The sequence below is a fragment of the Elephas maximus genome, chromosome 8 (genome assembly GCF_024166365.1).
Source record: "Elephas maximus indicus isolate mEleMax1 chromosome 8, mEleMax1 primary haplotype, whole genome shotgun sequence".
NCBI classification, from domain to species: Eukaryota; Metazoa; Chordata; class Mammalia; order Proboscidea; family Elephantidae; genus Elephas; species Elephas maximus.
Window position 1 is genome coordinate 17,676,752 of NC_064826.1, and position 17,085 is coordinate 17,693,836.

A 17,085-nucleotide genomic window follows, 5' to 3' on the forward strand; every position below is an offset into this window, starting at 1 on the left:
ACATGACTCTTTTTCAAACCGAGAGAGGAAGGGCTTGACAACTTCAGGGTATGGACGTGATTAAACACCAGTTGCAAGATACGTTTAGGAAGCCAATTGCAAAAGCTTTTAAGAAATATCAGGTTCACCAGGCGGCTGGCTCTTTGCTCTGTGTGGCACCCCCCGCCCGGACCCCAGGCCTATCCCACCCAAGACAGATTATAGGACGTGTCGGGGGCGGGGTGGGGGGATGGGAAGGATATTGATTAAGTTTAGGCCAAGAAAACGCTTTTGACTGAACAAGCCATGGCTTCCCCTTTAAGCCCACGTGAAATATGGAGTGCCAGACAGGCAGCTGGAACCCACGAACACAGTACTGTGTGCCGCTGGTTCCTAACACTCACCATCTATGGCCCGTCTTATTATTTTTCCCCCTCTGGGCATCGTGTTTTGAAATATTCTGTCTACTGAACAAACTGCATTTATTAAGTAATATATATTTCCTGTTTTTAATATGGACACACATCACAGAGTATGCATACAAAGAGAAAACTGCAGCCATCCAATTTCCATCAGGCTTTTGGAAATAGTGAAAATAGCTTGTGGACCTCATTACCAGTTGCCATCAAGTCAATTCTGACTCATAGCAACCCCGTGTATGTCAGAGTAGAACTGTGTTCCACAAGGTTTTCAATGGCTGATTTTTTGGAAGTAGATCTCCAGGCTTTTCTTCTGAGGTACTTCAGGGTGGACTTGAACCGCCAACATTTCTGTTAGCAGCAGAGCACATAAACCATTTGTACCACACAGAGACTCAGTGGACCTCATTAAAAAAAAAAAAAAAAAAAAAACAGAAAACCAAACCCATTGTTGTCAAGTCTATTCCAACTCACAGCGACCCTATAGGACAGCGTAGAACTGCCCCATAAAGTTTCCAAGGAGGGCCTGGTGGATTCAAACTGCTGACCTTTTGGTTAGCAGCCATAGCACTTAACCACTACGCCACCAGGGTTTCCGGTGGACCTCGTTAGTGCTCATGAATTCCTAGGGCTGCAGGTACTTTCTGTTGGGAACCGCTATTTCTTATATGACCAGTGTCTCTATGCTCATTTAACACACGGGGGAAGAAAAAGAAGGGCCAACCAGAATAGGGCAAGTTTCTTGCTGTGTGAGGAGTCAGTGGGCTAATTCATAGGGAACTTCGCATCAAGGTTAATTATAAAAACAAAAAAGTTTTAAATAGACTGAGTCCAGGCGTGGCCCATGCAGTTTACATGAACAGTGATAAAAAGAAACCTTGAAATTCCCTATCTGCCAAAAAGACACCCATGATGGTAGAGAAAGGGCCACCAAGGCCAAGGACAAAGCTGTAAGAAGGAGGCTAAAATGTAACTTGGAAGAAGTCAAAACTCTGTGTGGTCGTTAAGAATGCTCAATGTGTACTTTGGAGAACAAAAAGATAAAAGAGATAAGAAAATGAAAATAGAAGGGGAAAGCAATTGTGTGGGATTTGGAATTAATGGTTATTTATTATTAATTAACTTCAAAAGAGAGTTTTGAGGCGGCTTGACAGCCTGGTGGAAGTTTGCCTGCACACAAGTTACAAGTAGCCGTCACCACGTGGTGCATCCTTTTGTGGGGGCGGGGTGCAGACTCCCTATGGAACAGCCAGGAAAACATGGCCTCTGCGTTTTTGTCTGAACGCAAAGGGGGCTGCACTTGGTCAGTGTGGCTTAGAGTTTTCTGTACTTGTGGTCTGATGACAAGAAATTAAACAGGACGGCCACGTCAAATTATCTTAGTTCAAGCTGAAGGCTTAGGGATCAAGCCTTCCAATGAATAAGAAAGATACCCCAACTAAAATATATATATACCCCAACTAGGCATATATAATTTAAAAAATAAACAAAAATAAGTGAACAAAAAACACCTTTTTTGCAAAGAACAAACTGGCAAAATGGAGAATAAAGACCAAGGCTATAAAAAGAAACTTGATCCAGTGTATTGTTATTACGTACCTACTATAGGGCTGCAGAGGAGTCCTAGTGGCACAGTGGTTAAAGCACTCGGCTGTTAACTGAAAGGTCAGCAGTTTGAACCCACCACCTGCTCTGTGGGAGAAAGATGTGGCAGTCTGCTTCTGTACAGATTTACAGCCTTGGAAACCCAGTGGGGCAGTTCTACTCTGTCCTATAGGGTTGCCATGAGTTTGAATTGACTTGACATCAGTGGGTTTTGTTTTGGGTACATACCCTGGGTGGCACAAGTGGTTAAGCACTTGCTTGGCTACTATCCAAAAGGTTGGAGGTTTGAACCCACCAGCCCAGCAATCTGCTTCCAAAAGGTCACATGATAACCCTGTGGAATATAATTCTACTCTGAAACACATGGAGTCACCATGAGTCGGAGTCAACTCGACAGCGTCCAGTATGTTCCAGGCACCAGAAAGTCCTGTAAAGAGACATCTTGGAAAAGCTGTACCCACGAAAGAAGAGTGGATGCATTGGACAACAAAGCACTCCAAAGATCTTTCAAAGCGTGTGGGAAATGGAAGCATTTGGGCTAAGCAGAAATGTCATGTGGAACATTTGACAGTAACAAGTGGCTTGTGAAAGCTAGTATAAAGTTTGGGGTTGGAGAGGAAGCCTCTGTTCATTTGAAGAGTGTGAGTAGGAGGGGAAATAGCAACAGCTGCTCTCTGAAAGCACCATGGTATAAACCTTCCAGTGCCAGTTGGCCAACTTTATGGGAAAGAAAAGAGTGGGCAAGTAACAGCTACAAAGCAGGTTTATGACACCTTATTAAGAGCCACAGAGAAAAAGAAAGCGAAGAGTCTTGACCTTGAATCAAGTGCTCTCTGGAACAGCAGGAATGATGAAACCTGAAAAGGACTGGGAAGAAAGCAAAACGCCCTATGACAAAAGAGAAACAAGACCAGGGGAAGAATAAACCCTTGAGCTCATTAAATTTATAAGAAGGAACTATGTGCTTAGTTGGATGTTTGTAAAGATATTTAGGGGATTGGGTGGTGGGAAAATTTGAGTACCCACTATATATATATATCATTTGTAACAACTGAGTGTGAATCTATGGAGTCTGTATTCCTAGACCTCTAAGTAAAGTGGGTATCACCCCTGTTCGTATGTATCCACCTGCTCAGATGCTTTCACTCCGGGTGTCGTTAGGTTCTGGGCTTCCAGCATCTTCATGCTTCTACATTGTTTTAGGTAATACTTGGAATAGCATTTGCTATGGGTTAAATTATGTCCCCCCAAGATAGGTGTTAGATTCCTAAACCCCTATACCTGTGGATATGTTCCCATTTGGGAGTAGGATTTTCTTTGTTTTGTTAATGACATTTATTATTATAGAGTGTGTTTTACACCTAATAACTTCTGCGATGTAAAAACAGCAGATTAGACACAGAGAGACGCCAAGCACAAATGAGGGAAAGAAAGATGCCTCATGGAGATTACCAAGGAACTACGCCAAACCAAAAAACCAAACCCACTGCCACCGAGCGACCCTACAGGACAGAGTATGGCTGTCCCATAGAGTTTCCAAGGAGCGCCTAGTGGATTCGAACTGCTGACCTCTTGGTTGGCAGCCGTAGCACTTAACCCACTACACCACCGGGGTTTCTATGCTGGGGTGAGGGAAACTGAGACAATGGTTCTCCCCCAGAACAGACAGAGCCTTCCCCATGAGCTTGCTGTTCTTAGATGCAGTCTAGTAGGCCCCGACTCATAGCAAGCGACCCTGTGTACAACAGAACGAAACACTACCCGGACCTGTGCCATCCTCACAACCGTTGTTATCCTTGAGCCCACTGTTTCAGCCACTGTGTCAATCCATCTGGTTGAGGGTCTTCCAGTTTTTCGCTGACCCCCTCCCTACTTTACCAAGCATGATGTCCTTCTCCAGGGACTGATCCTTCCCACAGCAGGTGCCCTGAATTCAAACTTCTAGTCTCCTGAACTGTGAGAAAATAGATTTCTGTTTGTGAAAGCCATCGGCTTGTGCTATTTCCCCTACAGCAGTACTAGATAACTAAGAAAGCGTCGTAATCTGGTGAACTACTGGGTGTCCCGCAAAGGCATGACCACTCTCTCCCTTGTCGCCCTGTCCTAGCTGACCAGAGTCCCAGTGGAGTCCTGCAGCCAGTACAGGAGCTGTAGCGAGTGCCTGGGCTCCGGCGATCCCCACTGCGGCTGGTGTGTGCTCCACAACACGTGAGTACTTAGCACGCAGCAGCGCCCTCCGCCACGCCCTCCGCCACGCCCTCCACCACGCCCTCCGCCACGCCCTCCGCCACGCCCTCCGCCACGCCCTCCGCCACGCCCTCCGCCACGCCCTCCGCCACGCCCTCCGCCACGCCCTCCGCCACGCCCTCCGCCACGCCCTCCGCCACGCCCTCCGCCACTGGACACGAGTCTTGAGCCTTTTTTCCCAGGGCATTCCCCTCGTGCCTGCCCTACCTGCCTAACCTGGGTGAAGGTGAACACAAGCCTTCGTCCCAGGCTGGATGAGCCTTCCTAGCCCCTTCCCAGCTGTCTCCTGTTCCTGGCCTGGAGGCTCCCCCCATGCCCAGGCTCAGCAGGCCAGCCCCTCCACATCTCCCACCCCATGGCTCCATGCCCAGCCAGAGAATCCTATCTGAGTCTCAGCAGGTAACAGGATCCTGCCCTGCAGACCAGCTGCATCGATTGGCCTAGACGTTACCTTGCTTAAGAAAAGTCACCCCCGTCACTCCTGGGAGGCTCATGTAACCCAAGACATGGACAGGGGAAAGATAAGATCGCTTTTTATAAAGCCTCTCTCTTGGCCCCTGGTGGCCCTTCCTCTCTCCAGGTTTTTGCTGTTGGAAAGATGCCCTGTCCTGCAGGGATTGGGCCTAGGCTACCTTGCAGGATTCATTTCTTTCTTTGCAGAGTTTCTGCCAAGAAGGAGCAAATGAAAGGAAACGCACTGCCTCCCAGAGCAGAAGGAGTGTGTTAAAGCTAAGGCCCAGGTTGGGGTCAGTTTCCTCTGCTACAAACTGGCGATGGGAAGAGCCATCTTACAGCCACAGTGCGAGAACGAAATGAGGGCTGTGCCTGGGATGCAGCAGGTGCTCAGTGCTCAGGAGGAGCCCTGATGGTCCTGACTACAGACCTAGAGGCCATGGGTCTACCGCAGGGCCTCCTCCATGTCCCCTCACACTCTTTTCCTCCCCAGGACCAGAGAGGTGTGGCTGGGTAGCTGGTACAGCCCACGGTTGGAGAGTCTTCCTCCGTTTGGGCACCTCCAACCAGCCACACCATCTAGGCAGCATCTCCAGTGGCCAAGCACCAGCTGCCAACCCACTGCCCAGGAAAGTGCAGAGAGAACACGTAGCCCCATAAGCCACTGCTAAGCATGCTCATGATGAAGCCCATGCTGATTCCAGAAGTCCTTCCTTGCTTTTTACTGGCATAGTCCACGGCCTTGTTTTATTTGTAATTTTCTTTAACTTATATCCAAGGACTACTTAATGCTAACCGATAAGCCAGAGATCTCTCCCCAGGCTCTTTGCAAGGCGAGCCTTATCGCTTCTAAGAGAGGGCCAAGGAACACAGATTTTTTTTTTTTTTTTTTTGTATTATGAGGAATTTCAACTCTCTGAACTGGGGGGGGGGGGGGCGGGGGTGGGAATAACCACACCCAATGCCCTAGGTTTCTGCTGTGGGATTGAAAGAGAACATGGGGGGATGGCTGCACTTCATGGTGGCTTTGACTGGGCGGAGGTTTGGGGGACATCTAGGGCAGGAGAGGACATTTGTCAGTCCCCAGGCCCCTTCTAGTCCCTGACCCCGAGCTGCAGGTCTCTTCTGTGGAATTCCTGTTCCCTGAAGGCCCCGGTGGTCTGCTTGGGCCCTGCCTTACCTTACACATCTCTGGTGTGACAGCTGTGTACCTAGAGGCCACCAACATGAAGTCTTCAGATGGACTTCCCTGGAGTGCTGAGCCCATTGTCTATGCTCCTGATTTCCAAGCCGTCTTCTCCATCCCACGCTCCCCACCAAAACCCCTGAGGGGGTCCTCAGGACAGCCCCGAGGCTGACAGTGCCATCTTCTCATATGAACTAGAAACGCCTCGTGGTCCACACTGGCTCTGAATGTCCCTCCTAGGCTAATGGCTCCCTGGGGACAGCCTGGGGAGCAGGGCTCCTCAGAGGCATGAAGCCTAGCATTCACACCGTCTTCCCAATCCTGCCACGGTGGGCCAGAGAGGGTGGAGGAGCCTGGCTTACACACAGCAGAGGGCCTCCCTGCACCACCCCTGCTGGAGCAGGAGACAGACACTGCACGGTGCAGCTACAAGCTGCTCAGAATCGACCAGAGTAATCGTGGCAATGGGTGGTGTGTAAGCGGCAACGTTCTCCTTGTTGCTGGCTGGATTACAATGCAGATGGGGTCACCTGCTCTGATGCTCTTTGCTTTCTTCTTCTCCTCTTTCTCCTTCTTCTCCTCTTCTCTCTCCCTGCACTCCTACTCTTTTCCCCATCTCTTCTTCCTTAACCTCCCCTCAACTTTAGTAGAAATAAATAGATCCAAGCAGTGCCACGTACTGAGAAGACAGAGCCAGCCCACTTCCCTTTCTCTTCTGGCCACTGTAAATGTAGTTGAGCTTCTTGAAAGGAAGGAACCTCCCCAGTTTCCTTTTTCCTAGCACCTAAGCTTTATATTTAATGGATTGTTTGCTTGAGGTACATCAAGAAGGAAGCCAAAGCAAGAATCCATCCTGGGACCCCGGGCAGAGCATGGGCTTTCTGTGCAGACAGTCAAGTCTATCATGTGAACTGACTGTGGTGGGGCAGGACCGTGTGGCGGCCACATGAGCCCAGGAAGGTTGTTGAGCCTCCAGCTGTCTCCTTCACCTGCTGATTCTGGCGAAGTCCTATGGCTTCTTCCTGCCTCATTGGAGGCCTGAGTGAGGCCCAGAGGCATGGATGAATCTAACATCAGGAGGTGCTCAGGTTGGCTTTAGATCTTGAGAGATGGCAAAGGGGTTGTGGGCTCAGTTGTCAGCAGCTGGTGGCAGAAGGCAACTTAGAGTATAATTTCTGCTTTCCTTAGGGTTTGGAGCCCACGTGGTGCAGTGGTTAAGAGCTCAGCTGCTAACCAAAATGTTGGCAGTTCGAATCCACCAGTCATTCCTTGGAAACCCTATGGGGCAGTTCTACTTTGTCCTATAGGGTTGCTATGAGTCGGAATCGACTTGATGGGACCGGGTTTGGTTTGTTTGTTTGGTATCTTAGGGCGTACCTAAGGATAACTTAAGTATTTAGGCTTCCATGAGATCATGGTGTCCTTCCTGGATTCCATCATCAGTCATGGCGCTGAAAGCACTCCTCTGATCCGTTGTTGGTGTTAGCTGCTGTGAAATCAGCCCCAACTCATGACAACCCCACGCACAACAGAGCAAATGCTGCCTGGTCACATACCATCCCTAAGATCGTTTGCAGATCAGACCATTGTGATTTTTACTGGCTGATTTTAAGGAAGTATATCTCCAGGCCTTTCTGCCTAGTCTGTCTCAGCCTAGAAGCTCCACTGAAACCTATTTAGCACCCTAGCAACATGCAAGCCCTCACCTGGTCTACTCCCTTGACATAAGAAACCTCTTACACACCCATCTGCCTAGAATGGTTTTCTTTACCATCCATTCTATCTTCCTCCAAGCCACACAGACATAGCTGCCCATTTCTGTGGGCATTCCAGAAGGAGGCAAGGGTAAAGATATTAGAAAACCCAGTCTCTTCCCTTGTCAGAATTCCCAGACTGGAGGCAATAACCAAAGAGCCTCCCTGTTCCCCTACTTATGTAGGCATTCCAAGTTCACTTAGCTTTTCTGTCAGGCTTCTTTGGGAAGCTCTCAGCCCCTTGTTCCTAGGGCCCCGTGTTCTCTGAACAGATTCCCCAAGTGGTACACTTGAAGCACAGGCCGTGATCATGTGAACTGTGAAGGACTGAGGGATCATCAGTGCGGAGAAGGAGCAAGCTCTGATGTCCGAGGCTGGTGCGCCCATGCCAGAGTCCCTGGGGACAGAACAGCAATGACCCATCATCTTGGAGTTTCGCCCAGGTGGAACTCCTTGGTTGCCCCAGTTCCAAAGTGAAATTTGTTTCCCTGGCCAGCAGCACCAGGAGTTAATATTTCTATCACTGCACTTAGGAATTAATTTCTAGAGAACTTAATCACCACCTCTCTCCCGCTCCTTCACTGCCTTCCTTTCTCCATTCCTCTCCCTTCTAATTTTCCACTTGGCTGGGAATTCTCCAGCAGGGAAGTTCAGGCTTAGGGGAGGGTAGAGGTAGCTGCTTCATTAGAGAGGGTAATCTTATCAGAACCACTGGCTTGAATAATTACCCCTTCTGAGGGACCCAGGCCTTTCTCCCCAAGGGCTCTTTGCGTCTCTGATCTCGGGGCTGGAGGACTGGAATGACGTGGGGTGGTCAGGCGAGTTGGTGGGAGAAGACTCTGGGGTCTGGTGTGTCTTCGTGGGCCTGCTTCCTGCCAGCCGGCTGCAGGTCTGCGTTTCGGAGCAGGGGGGTCCATGGTGGTAGCCTCTGTGAAAACCCAAGGTCACGTGTTGGTTGGGTTAGTTGCTGTGGAGCTGGTTCCTACTCATGGCAACCTTATGTACGACAAAACAGGGCCCAGTCCTTCGCCATCTTCGCAATCATTGGTATGTTTGAGCCCACCGTTGTGACTGTTGTGTCAATCCATCTCACTGAGGGTTTCCCTCATTTTCACCATCCCTCTGCTTTACTAAACATGATGTCCTTTTTTAGTAACTGGTCTTTCCTGATGACGTGCCCAGTAAGCGAGTCCAAGTCTTGCCATCCTCGCTTCCAAGGAACATCGCGTATACATTGTGAGTCCGTATAAGCCCCAGTTTTCCTGCCTGGAAAATGGATGGAGCAGGATCTTCCTTCCATCTCTCAAGGAGGCACCTACGGTGGAGCTGAAAGGAAGGCTCTGGAGCTCCTTTGAAGGAAACTTCTAAGCCAGCCCCCCGGCAGGCATGAATGAACCTTCTGTGTGTTTCCCAGCTCTTGCTCAGCAAGTGGGGAATCATGTCCTAGGAAAGCAGAAGGCCGTGACCTTGACAGACCCCATAAGGAATCAGAAGAATTTCACCCATCACATTGAAGGTCAATTGTCTGAGCTGTTGGACATTTGCGACCTCCATCCTCACAGACCCTGAGGAATAGTCAAAATGTCAAAACATCCCTAGTACTGACCTTAAACTTGACTTCACACTAAGACAGCTGAGTTCTCAATACTCTTTGACAGCTACTAAGAAAGCAGAGTGACAGTCAAGACCACTCTTCTCCTCTTTCCTCTCTCCTGGCCTCTGGGACTCCCCTTCCCACATTAATAGGAAAAGTGCTGCAGCCACTTCTGTCTTTTTGTCTTTGATCCACCCCATGGGCGAGTCCAGGAGAAACTCTGAGCTTCTGCATCAGCTGCAGCTTGGAGGGGTTAGATGAGGATGGTAGGGGGTATGGGTAATACCCACCCATTTCCGTTGAGTCTATTCCAACTCATAGAGACCCTGTAGTACAGAGTAGAACTGCCCCATGGGGTTTCCAAGGCTCTAATCTTTACAGAGAGAGAGCAGTCCTGGTGGTGCAGTGGTTAAAGCAATCAACTGCTAACCGAAAGGTCGGCAGTTCAAAACCACCAGCGGCTCCCAAGGTGTGGTAATCTGCTTCCATAGAGATTTATAGCCTCAGAAACCCTATTGGGTCACTCTGAGTCTGGAATCAACTCTACAACAGTGGGCTTGGTAATCTTTTTTTTTTTTTTATTGTGCTTTAAGTGAAAGTTTACAAATCGAGTCACTCTCTCATACAAAAATTTATATATATCTTACTATATTTTTTTTTATATACTCCTAGGAAACCCTGGTGGCATAGTGGTTAAGAGCTACAGCTGCTAACCAAAAGGCCATTGGTTTGAATCCACCAGGCGCTCCTTGGAAACCGTATGGGGCAGTTCTACCCTGCGCTATAGGGTCGCCATGAGTCGGAATCGACTTGACGGTAATGGGTTTGTTTTTTTTTTTTTTTTTAAATAATATATACTCCTAATTGCTCTCCCCCTAATGAGACAGCATCCTCCTTCCCTCCACTCTCTATTTTCACATCCGTTCGGCCAGCTTCTGACCCCCATTGCTCTCTCATCTCCCCTCCAGACAGGAGATGCCAACATAGGCTCATGTGTCTACTTGACTCAAGAAGTTTGCTCTTCACCAGTGTCATTTTCTATCCCATAGTCCAGTCCAATCCCTGTCTGAAGAGTTGGCTTTGGGAATGGTTCCTGTCTTGGGCAAACAGAAGGCCTGGGGACCATGACCTCTGGGGTCCTTCTAGTCTCAGTCAGACCATTAAGTCTGGTCTTTTTACAAGAATTTGGGATCTGCATTCCACTGCTCTCCTGCTCCCTCAGGGGTTCTCTGTTGTGTTCCCTGTCAGGGCAGTCATCGGTTATAGCCGGCACCATCTAGTTCTTCTGGTCTCAGGCTGATGTAGTCTCTGGTTTATGTCATCCTTTCTGTCTCTTGGGCTCATAACTACTTTGTGTCTTTGGTGTTCTTCATTCTCCTTTGCTCCAGGTGGGTTGAGACCAACTGATACATCTTCGATGACAGCTGTGTTTGGTAATCTTTACGGAAGCACAATGTCACATTTTTCTCCCACGGATCAGCTGGTGGGTTCAAACAGCTGACCTTTCTGTTAGCAACCAATTGCTTAACCACCAGGGTTCATTGGGGCAATACCAGTAGCTAACGTTTACTGGGGGCTTACTAGGAGCTAGGTGCTGTTTTAAATGTTCTACTCACATAATCCCATTTAATATTCATAATAACTCTATTAGATGTTGTCGTATGCTATTCAGTCAATTTCGACTCATGGCAACCCCATACAACAGAGTAGAACTGCCCCTATAGAGTAGGTTTTCTTGGCTGTAATCTTTACGGAAGCAGGTCACCAGGTCTTTCTCCTGAAAAGCCGCTCAGTGGGTTCAAACTGCCAGCCTTTCAGTTAGAAGCTGAGTGCTTAACTGTTGCACCATCAGGACCCCTTTACGATTATTGTCCTGGAGTCCATGGGTGGCCCAAATGGTTAAATGCTAACTGAAAGGTTGGTGGTCCAAACCCACCCAGAGGAGCCTCGGAAGAAAGGTTTGGCAATCTACATCTGAAAGGTAACAACCATGAAAACCCTATGGAGCCCAGTTCTATTCTGCAACAGACAGGGTTAGCATGAGTTGGAATCGACTCAGTGGCAGCTGTTGGTACTGATATATTAGCCCATTTTACAGACAAGAAAACTGAGGCACCAAGAGGCTAGGTAATTTGCCCAAGATTACACAGTTAGATAGGATGTTTAAAATTTTAAGCCATAGGTGCCTTCCCTGGTAAGACCTAGATCTGGGGGGAGGTGCTAAGTCATGGATTTGGGACTCTCTGGAGGGATGGCTGAAAAACTCAAAAACCACAGCCATTGCCATCGAGTCAATTCTAACTCATGGTGACTCTATAGGACAGAGTGGAACTGCCGCATACGGTTTCCGAGGTTGTAAATTTTTACCGAAGCAGATTGCCACATCTTCCTCCTGCAGAGCAGCTGGTGGGCTTGAACCACTGGCTTTTAGTTTAGTAGCCAATCTCTTAACCACTGTGCCACCAGGCTCCTTGGGGGGATGGCCAGGTACAGCCAAATGAACTTTAGAAGCAACAAACAAGGCAGGTAGAACTTGCCCTGGGAGCTCTGGACCATATGCCTTTGGACCCTCTGGAGTCTCTTCTCTCTCCCTGCACCTCTCTTGGGTAACTGCAGGTGATGTTTGCCCTGGAAGCTCTCCATCCCCCCCCACCCCCCCACCTTCATAATTTAATCAAAGACACTTCTCAGACCTCCTGATTGCTTTTGGAACTAGGAACTTCAAAGTTGGGGAGTTGGTGAATAATTTAAGCCTGCGTGGCTCTCTGGGTCTGCTGTTAATGGGCGTAATAACACTATTAATAGCGATGTCAGAGCAGACACCCTGGAAAAGTCCATAACATTAGCTTAAAGGCTGCAGATAATGGAGTCTTCACAGAGGAGCTGGTCTGGGAAATTCACTTCCAAGACTTGGAGGCAGATGCTCTTGCTGGTTTTGGTCTGCGAGAGGAGCCGGGGGGTGCCACACAGATGACCAAACTCCTCTCTGGCCTTTGACTCCTGGGATGGGGTTTCCCAGAAAGGTCTTGGAGAATCAACCTGTGTCCCAAAGTCACAATACTCAAAGGGCTTCAAAACAGAAGGAAAAAAAGTGATTTAGCCTAGAGAAGAAGACTGTTGTTAGGTGCCCTAGAGTCCATTCCAACTCAAAGAGACCCCATGTGATAGAGTAAGACTGTCCCACAGGGTTTCCTAGGCTGTAATCTATAAGCGAGCAGATCACAGATCTATTCTCCTGCAGAGCCACTAGTGGGTTCAAATTGCTGACCTTTCAGTTAGCAGGCAAGCACTTAACTGTCGTGCCACCAGGGCTCCTTTAGAGAGGATTTGGGGGGAATTTTAAAATGCTGTCACCTACTGGAAGGAAAATGGTTTCTGTCTGCAGCAACGGGGCCTGTCCCTCACTGCCCAGTCTTGAAGCTCCAGGGAGGCAGAGGCCTGTGGTCAAGAGTACAGGCTCCAGTGTCCACCCTGGGTTCAAATACAGGCTCTCTCTGAGTAGCTGGTGACCTTGGACAGGCTACCTGACCACTTTCCTCACAGCTTCCTGATCTACAAGGTGGAGTTTCAAATGGCACCAACCCACAGCACTGCTGTGAAACCAAACGATAAAAACATGGTAGCGCCTTATCAGAGTGCCTAAAGAGTACCCAGTAACTTGGTGTTGGTGTTGGGCGTAGTCGAGTCAATTACAACTCATAGCAACCCCATGTGACAGAGTGGAACTGCTCCATAGGGTTTTCTAGGCTTTAATCTTTACGTGAAGGAGAGCCCTGGTGGTACAGCAGTTAAGTGCTCAGCTGCTAACCGAAAGGTCAGTGGTTCAAACCCATCAGGCGCTCCTCAGGAGAAAGATGTGGCAGTCTGCTTCTGTAAAGACTTACAGCCTTGGAAACCCTACGGGGGGCTCTACTCTGGCCTATAGGGTCACTGTGAGTCAGAATCAACTTGACTGGTCTGCCTCCATTATGCCCCAATTTGAAAAGTGTAGAAATTCCAAACACCAGTTGTGCAATGCAGAGACTTGAGAGTCATCTAAACTCATCACTCTCATACAAAGAGCTCTGAGTTCTTTTCCAGTCTACTCTGCCACCCACCCCCCTCCCCAAGTCACCCTCTGCCCTCACCACTCCTGTCCCCTCCTCAGGCAAACTAAGACTTGCTCTTTCCGTAAATATGTTATACCCTTTCAGGCTTCTTTTTCTCTGAGGATGCCACTTCTTTTGTCTACACTGCCCTCTCCCCATTCTTCCACCCAACCAACTCCTACCCATCCTTGTAGATGTGGTTCAACCATGACTCCCTCCGTGCCCAAACGAGGCAGAGTTAAGGGCATCCTCTTCATGGCCCCAAAGCACTTTGGGGTTTCCTACAGTCTTACTGGGCTATATGGCAATTATTGGGCTAAATAGGCCTTTCCTACCATGTATGAGCTTCTCAAAAGAAGAAACTATGTCTGATTTATTTTTGAGTCTCCTGTCTCATGTCCCAGCAGACAAAGTGAGTGGGAGGGTGGAAAGGAAGACTCAACGGAGCACAGTGCAGTAGTTAAGAGGATGGATTCAGTTGGAATCCCTTGGGTTGGAATTCTGGCTCGATGGTACGTGGTAACTACTGCAAAAGGCCTGCTGTTAGTTTAATGCCCTGTGTTATGTGAGGTGTACTGTGTCAGAGTGGGCCAGATCCAGTGTGATTTGGGATCTTACTGTCTTAAATGATGACGGCTTGTGAAAGATGCCCGTAAGAACCATGAACATCACCCAGATATGCGAATAACCTCTTGGGGGAGGCGTTCATGCCCTGAAGTTGTAGCCAGGACTATCCCTCTTTACAGCAAGTTTGTACTTCATGGTGGTATCTGAGTTCCAGGGAATGGTATTTAATCCACGTCACATAAACCACGTGGACATGGAACTTCACGAGTCTCCATTATTAAAGAACTCTGGACAATCAGTTCTGCTATAGGGTGAGGCCTGGCAGTATCCTCATATGGGACTCAGGGAACTCACTCCTGAGTGGTGGATCTCTTTTGGTTAACAAGAAGTGACTTTGCAGAAGGAGGGGAATGTTTGCGGGACAGAGGGAGCACTGGGCAAAGAGTCCGAGGATGTGGAGCTCACATGGGGAGGGGACGATGGAGAGAGCTCGACTGCCTCAGGAAGAACACGGGTGGTGTGGGGACGGAGGTGGGCAGGCAGGTATGGTGTGGGGAGGGAGGCGAGGAAGGAGGTGCCAGTACACCCGACTCTGGTCTTGGGGGGACTCTCAGGCTCAGAGGAGAGCTGTGGGGAAGGGTGGGCTAATGGGGGGAGTATGAGAGGGAGATTTAGCAAAGTGAGAAATCACAGAAGGCCTTGGACAATAGCTGCCCCTTTGAGGGTGAAGAAGAAAAGGGACAGATGGAGACACAAAGGAAGACCTCAGAGTAAATCAGATGTGTAATGCACAAGAAAAACGTTATCCTGGATAATACAGTCACGGCTGTGAGTTGATGAGTATGGAGCCCTGGTGGTGCAGCGGTTAATGGAAGGCTGCTAATTTGAACCTACCAGTGGCTCTTTGAGAGAAAGACCTGGTAATGTGTTTCCATAATGTTTGACTTTTCAAATTGGGGCGTAACGGAGGCAGACCAGGCATGGAGAAGAAAACACATTGAGTGTGAAGAACCCAGATAACACCCTGGTTGACAAGTCTGAGAGCTGCTGGACATGCCTGAGCTCAGAGTCGGGCCTTCTCCTGGGTAACCTGGGGTCTGTTCTCCCCAGATGCACCCGGAAGGAACGGTGTGAGCGCTCCAGGGAGCCCCACAGGTTTGCCTCAGAGATGAAGCAATGTGTCCGGCTAACGGTCCATCCCAACAACATCTCCGTCTCTCAATACAACGTGCTGGTAAGGGTCACGGGGTCAGGGCCAGAGATGCAGGAAGACCCTCTCCCCGCCACGCAGAACCTCAGTCCAAGGGCCTGGGGCTGGGCCTCACACCTATGGAGCAGGGTGGGTGGATGTTAAAGATTCATGTCCATTGGGGATGGGAGAGGGGAGGTGACCAGGAGACTATGGGGAAGAGGTGATATGCACGGTGGGTAAAAAGACAGGGCAGCTGTGATCCTGAATTTGGCCGAAGGCTGGCAGAGGGCGAGAGTGACGTCTCCGTCTATAAAATGAGACAGGTGTGTAGGCACAGAGGGAAAGAATGGTGCCCAAGCTCTTGCACTGGGCAATCGGCAGTTGGTATTGCCATTTTTCCAAAATTGGCAATAATGGAAGCAGTGCTTAATGACAAACACCTCAGCTTCGCCCAGCTTGCCTCCTCCCCACAAATCCCCTACACATTCACATTTCCTGGGGCCAAACCCATTCAGATTGTGGGCAGAGTTTCCTTTGTCTCTCTTTCCCTTCCACCACCTTGTATAAACTGATCTTGTAATAAGTTGGGTCTTGTCTTCCTGTGTTAATATCGCCTCCGATTCTTCTCTCTCCTTACCTTTTCTCTGATCTCTCTTTCTCTCCTTCTTTCTCCCTTTATTCCATACCCTCCCTTTCCATCTCTCCCTCCTCCGCTCCCTCCCCCTGCCCGCCTGTTCCCAGCTGGTCCTAGAGACATACAATGTCCCAGAGCTGTCAGCAGGTGTCAACTGCACCTTTGAGGACCTGTCAGAGATGGATGGGCTGGTGGTGGGCAATCAGATCCAGTGCTACTCCCCCGCAGCCAGGGAGGTGCCCCGCATCATCACGGAGAACGGTGAGCAGACCGGGCAACAGGCAACACTGGCAGCCTGTCCCCCTCCCACATGGATGAGGACTTGTGACAGATATGGGAGGACTGGGGGCGTCTACAGCAGGGAAGGCCTGAGAAAGGGCTGTGGGCTGTGGGTGTGTTGCAAGCAGAGGGGGTGAAGTGTCCCCCCACTGCTCTTGGAGTTGACGGTGACCAGCTTTCTATCTCAGCCCCAAGTCAGCATCCGAGAGTCACCCCCATCGGAAGCGGGGAGCAGCTGCAGAGAGGGGGTAAATGGCAAGGCCAGGGCAGCCTTAGAGTGCAGGGTGAGCTCAGAGACTGGGCTGAAGCAAGGGAGTTGGCTGGCAAGGAGCTGGTCAGTAGCAGGAATGGGGTCCCAGGCCTCATCAGGGCCTCAGCCCCCTGTCGACACTGCCCTTAACCCCAGCCCTGCCTTCTGCCACTCCCACATCCCCAGAGCTGCCTGTTGTCCTTGGCCAGCTACTCCGGGAAGGACGGGGTGGACAGAGGCTCAGCATGTAAGGGACAGGCCCGGCCCAGGCAGATTGACTCCATGTTGTCCCTCCCATTTGGTCTTGTCACATTTGTTCGGTGCTGATTGATTAATGAGGCTCTCCAGGAAGGCAGAGCCAAGGCTGGAAGTGGGGCCAGGGGTCAGGGCTGTGAATTAAACATGGACTCCAGCTCCTCCCCAGCACCTCCTGCCCCAGAGCCCTGAGCCCACCAGCAGAAGGGGCGTCAGCATGGGGTCCCTGCAGAGGTGGGGAAGGAGCCCCTGTACACATCCACGTGCTTGCAAGACCTCGTGGATATTTTGCAGCAGAGGCCTGACAGCCTACAGATCTGTTTCTCCCTCTGATAATCAGTGCATGAGTGTGTGAGTGAGTGTGTATATGTGTGTGTTCATATGTGTGAGCGTGTATACATGTGTGAGTATGTAAGAGTGTGTATGAGTATGTTGGTGAGTGTGTGTATGTGTGTGATTGAATGGGTGTGGGTGTGATTATGCACAAGTGTGCACATGAGTGTGTGTGAGTGAATGTGTGTATGAGGCTGAGTACGAGAACAAGCGTGTATTTTTGTGTGCACGAGAGTGTGTGTGTGCATAT

General features: G+C 49.6%; 1 protein-coding gene across 3 annotated transcripts in view; it reads left to right on the forward strand.

Annotated features, from left to right (window-relative positions):
- Positions 1 to 17,085, forward strand: part of PLXNA4 (plexin A4) — a 517,066-nt gene that overhangs the window by 394,057 nt on the left and 105,924 nt on the right. For all 3 annotated transcript variants that reach the window (XM_049894276.1, XM_049894277.1, XM_049894278.1), the window contains exons 5-7: positions 4,111 to 4,211; positions 15,003 to 15,126; positions 15,826 to 15,979. In XM_049894276.1, coding sequence (XP_049750233.1) covers positions 4,111 to 4,211; positions 15,003 to 15,126; positions 15,826 to 15,979 — 379 coding nt within the window. The remainder of the gene's footprint in view (positions 1 to 4,110; positions 4,212 to 15,002; positions 15,127 to 15,825; positions 15,980 to 17,085) is intronic.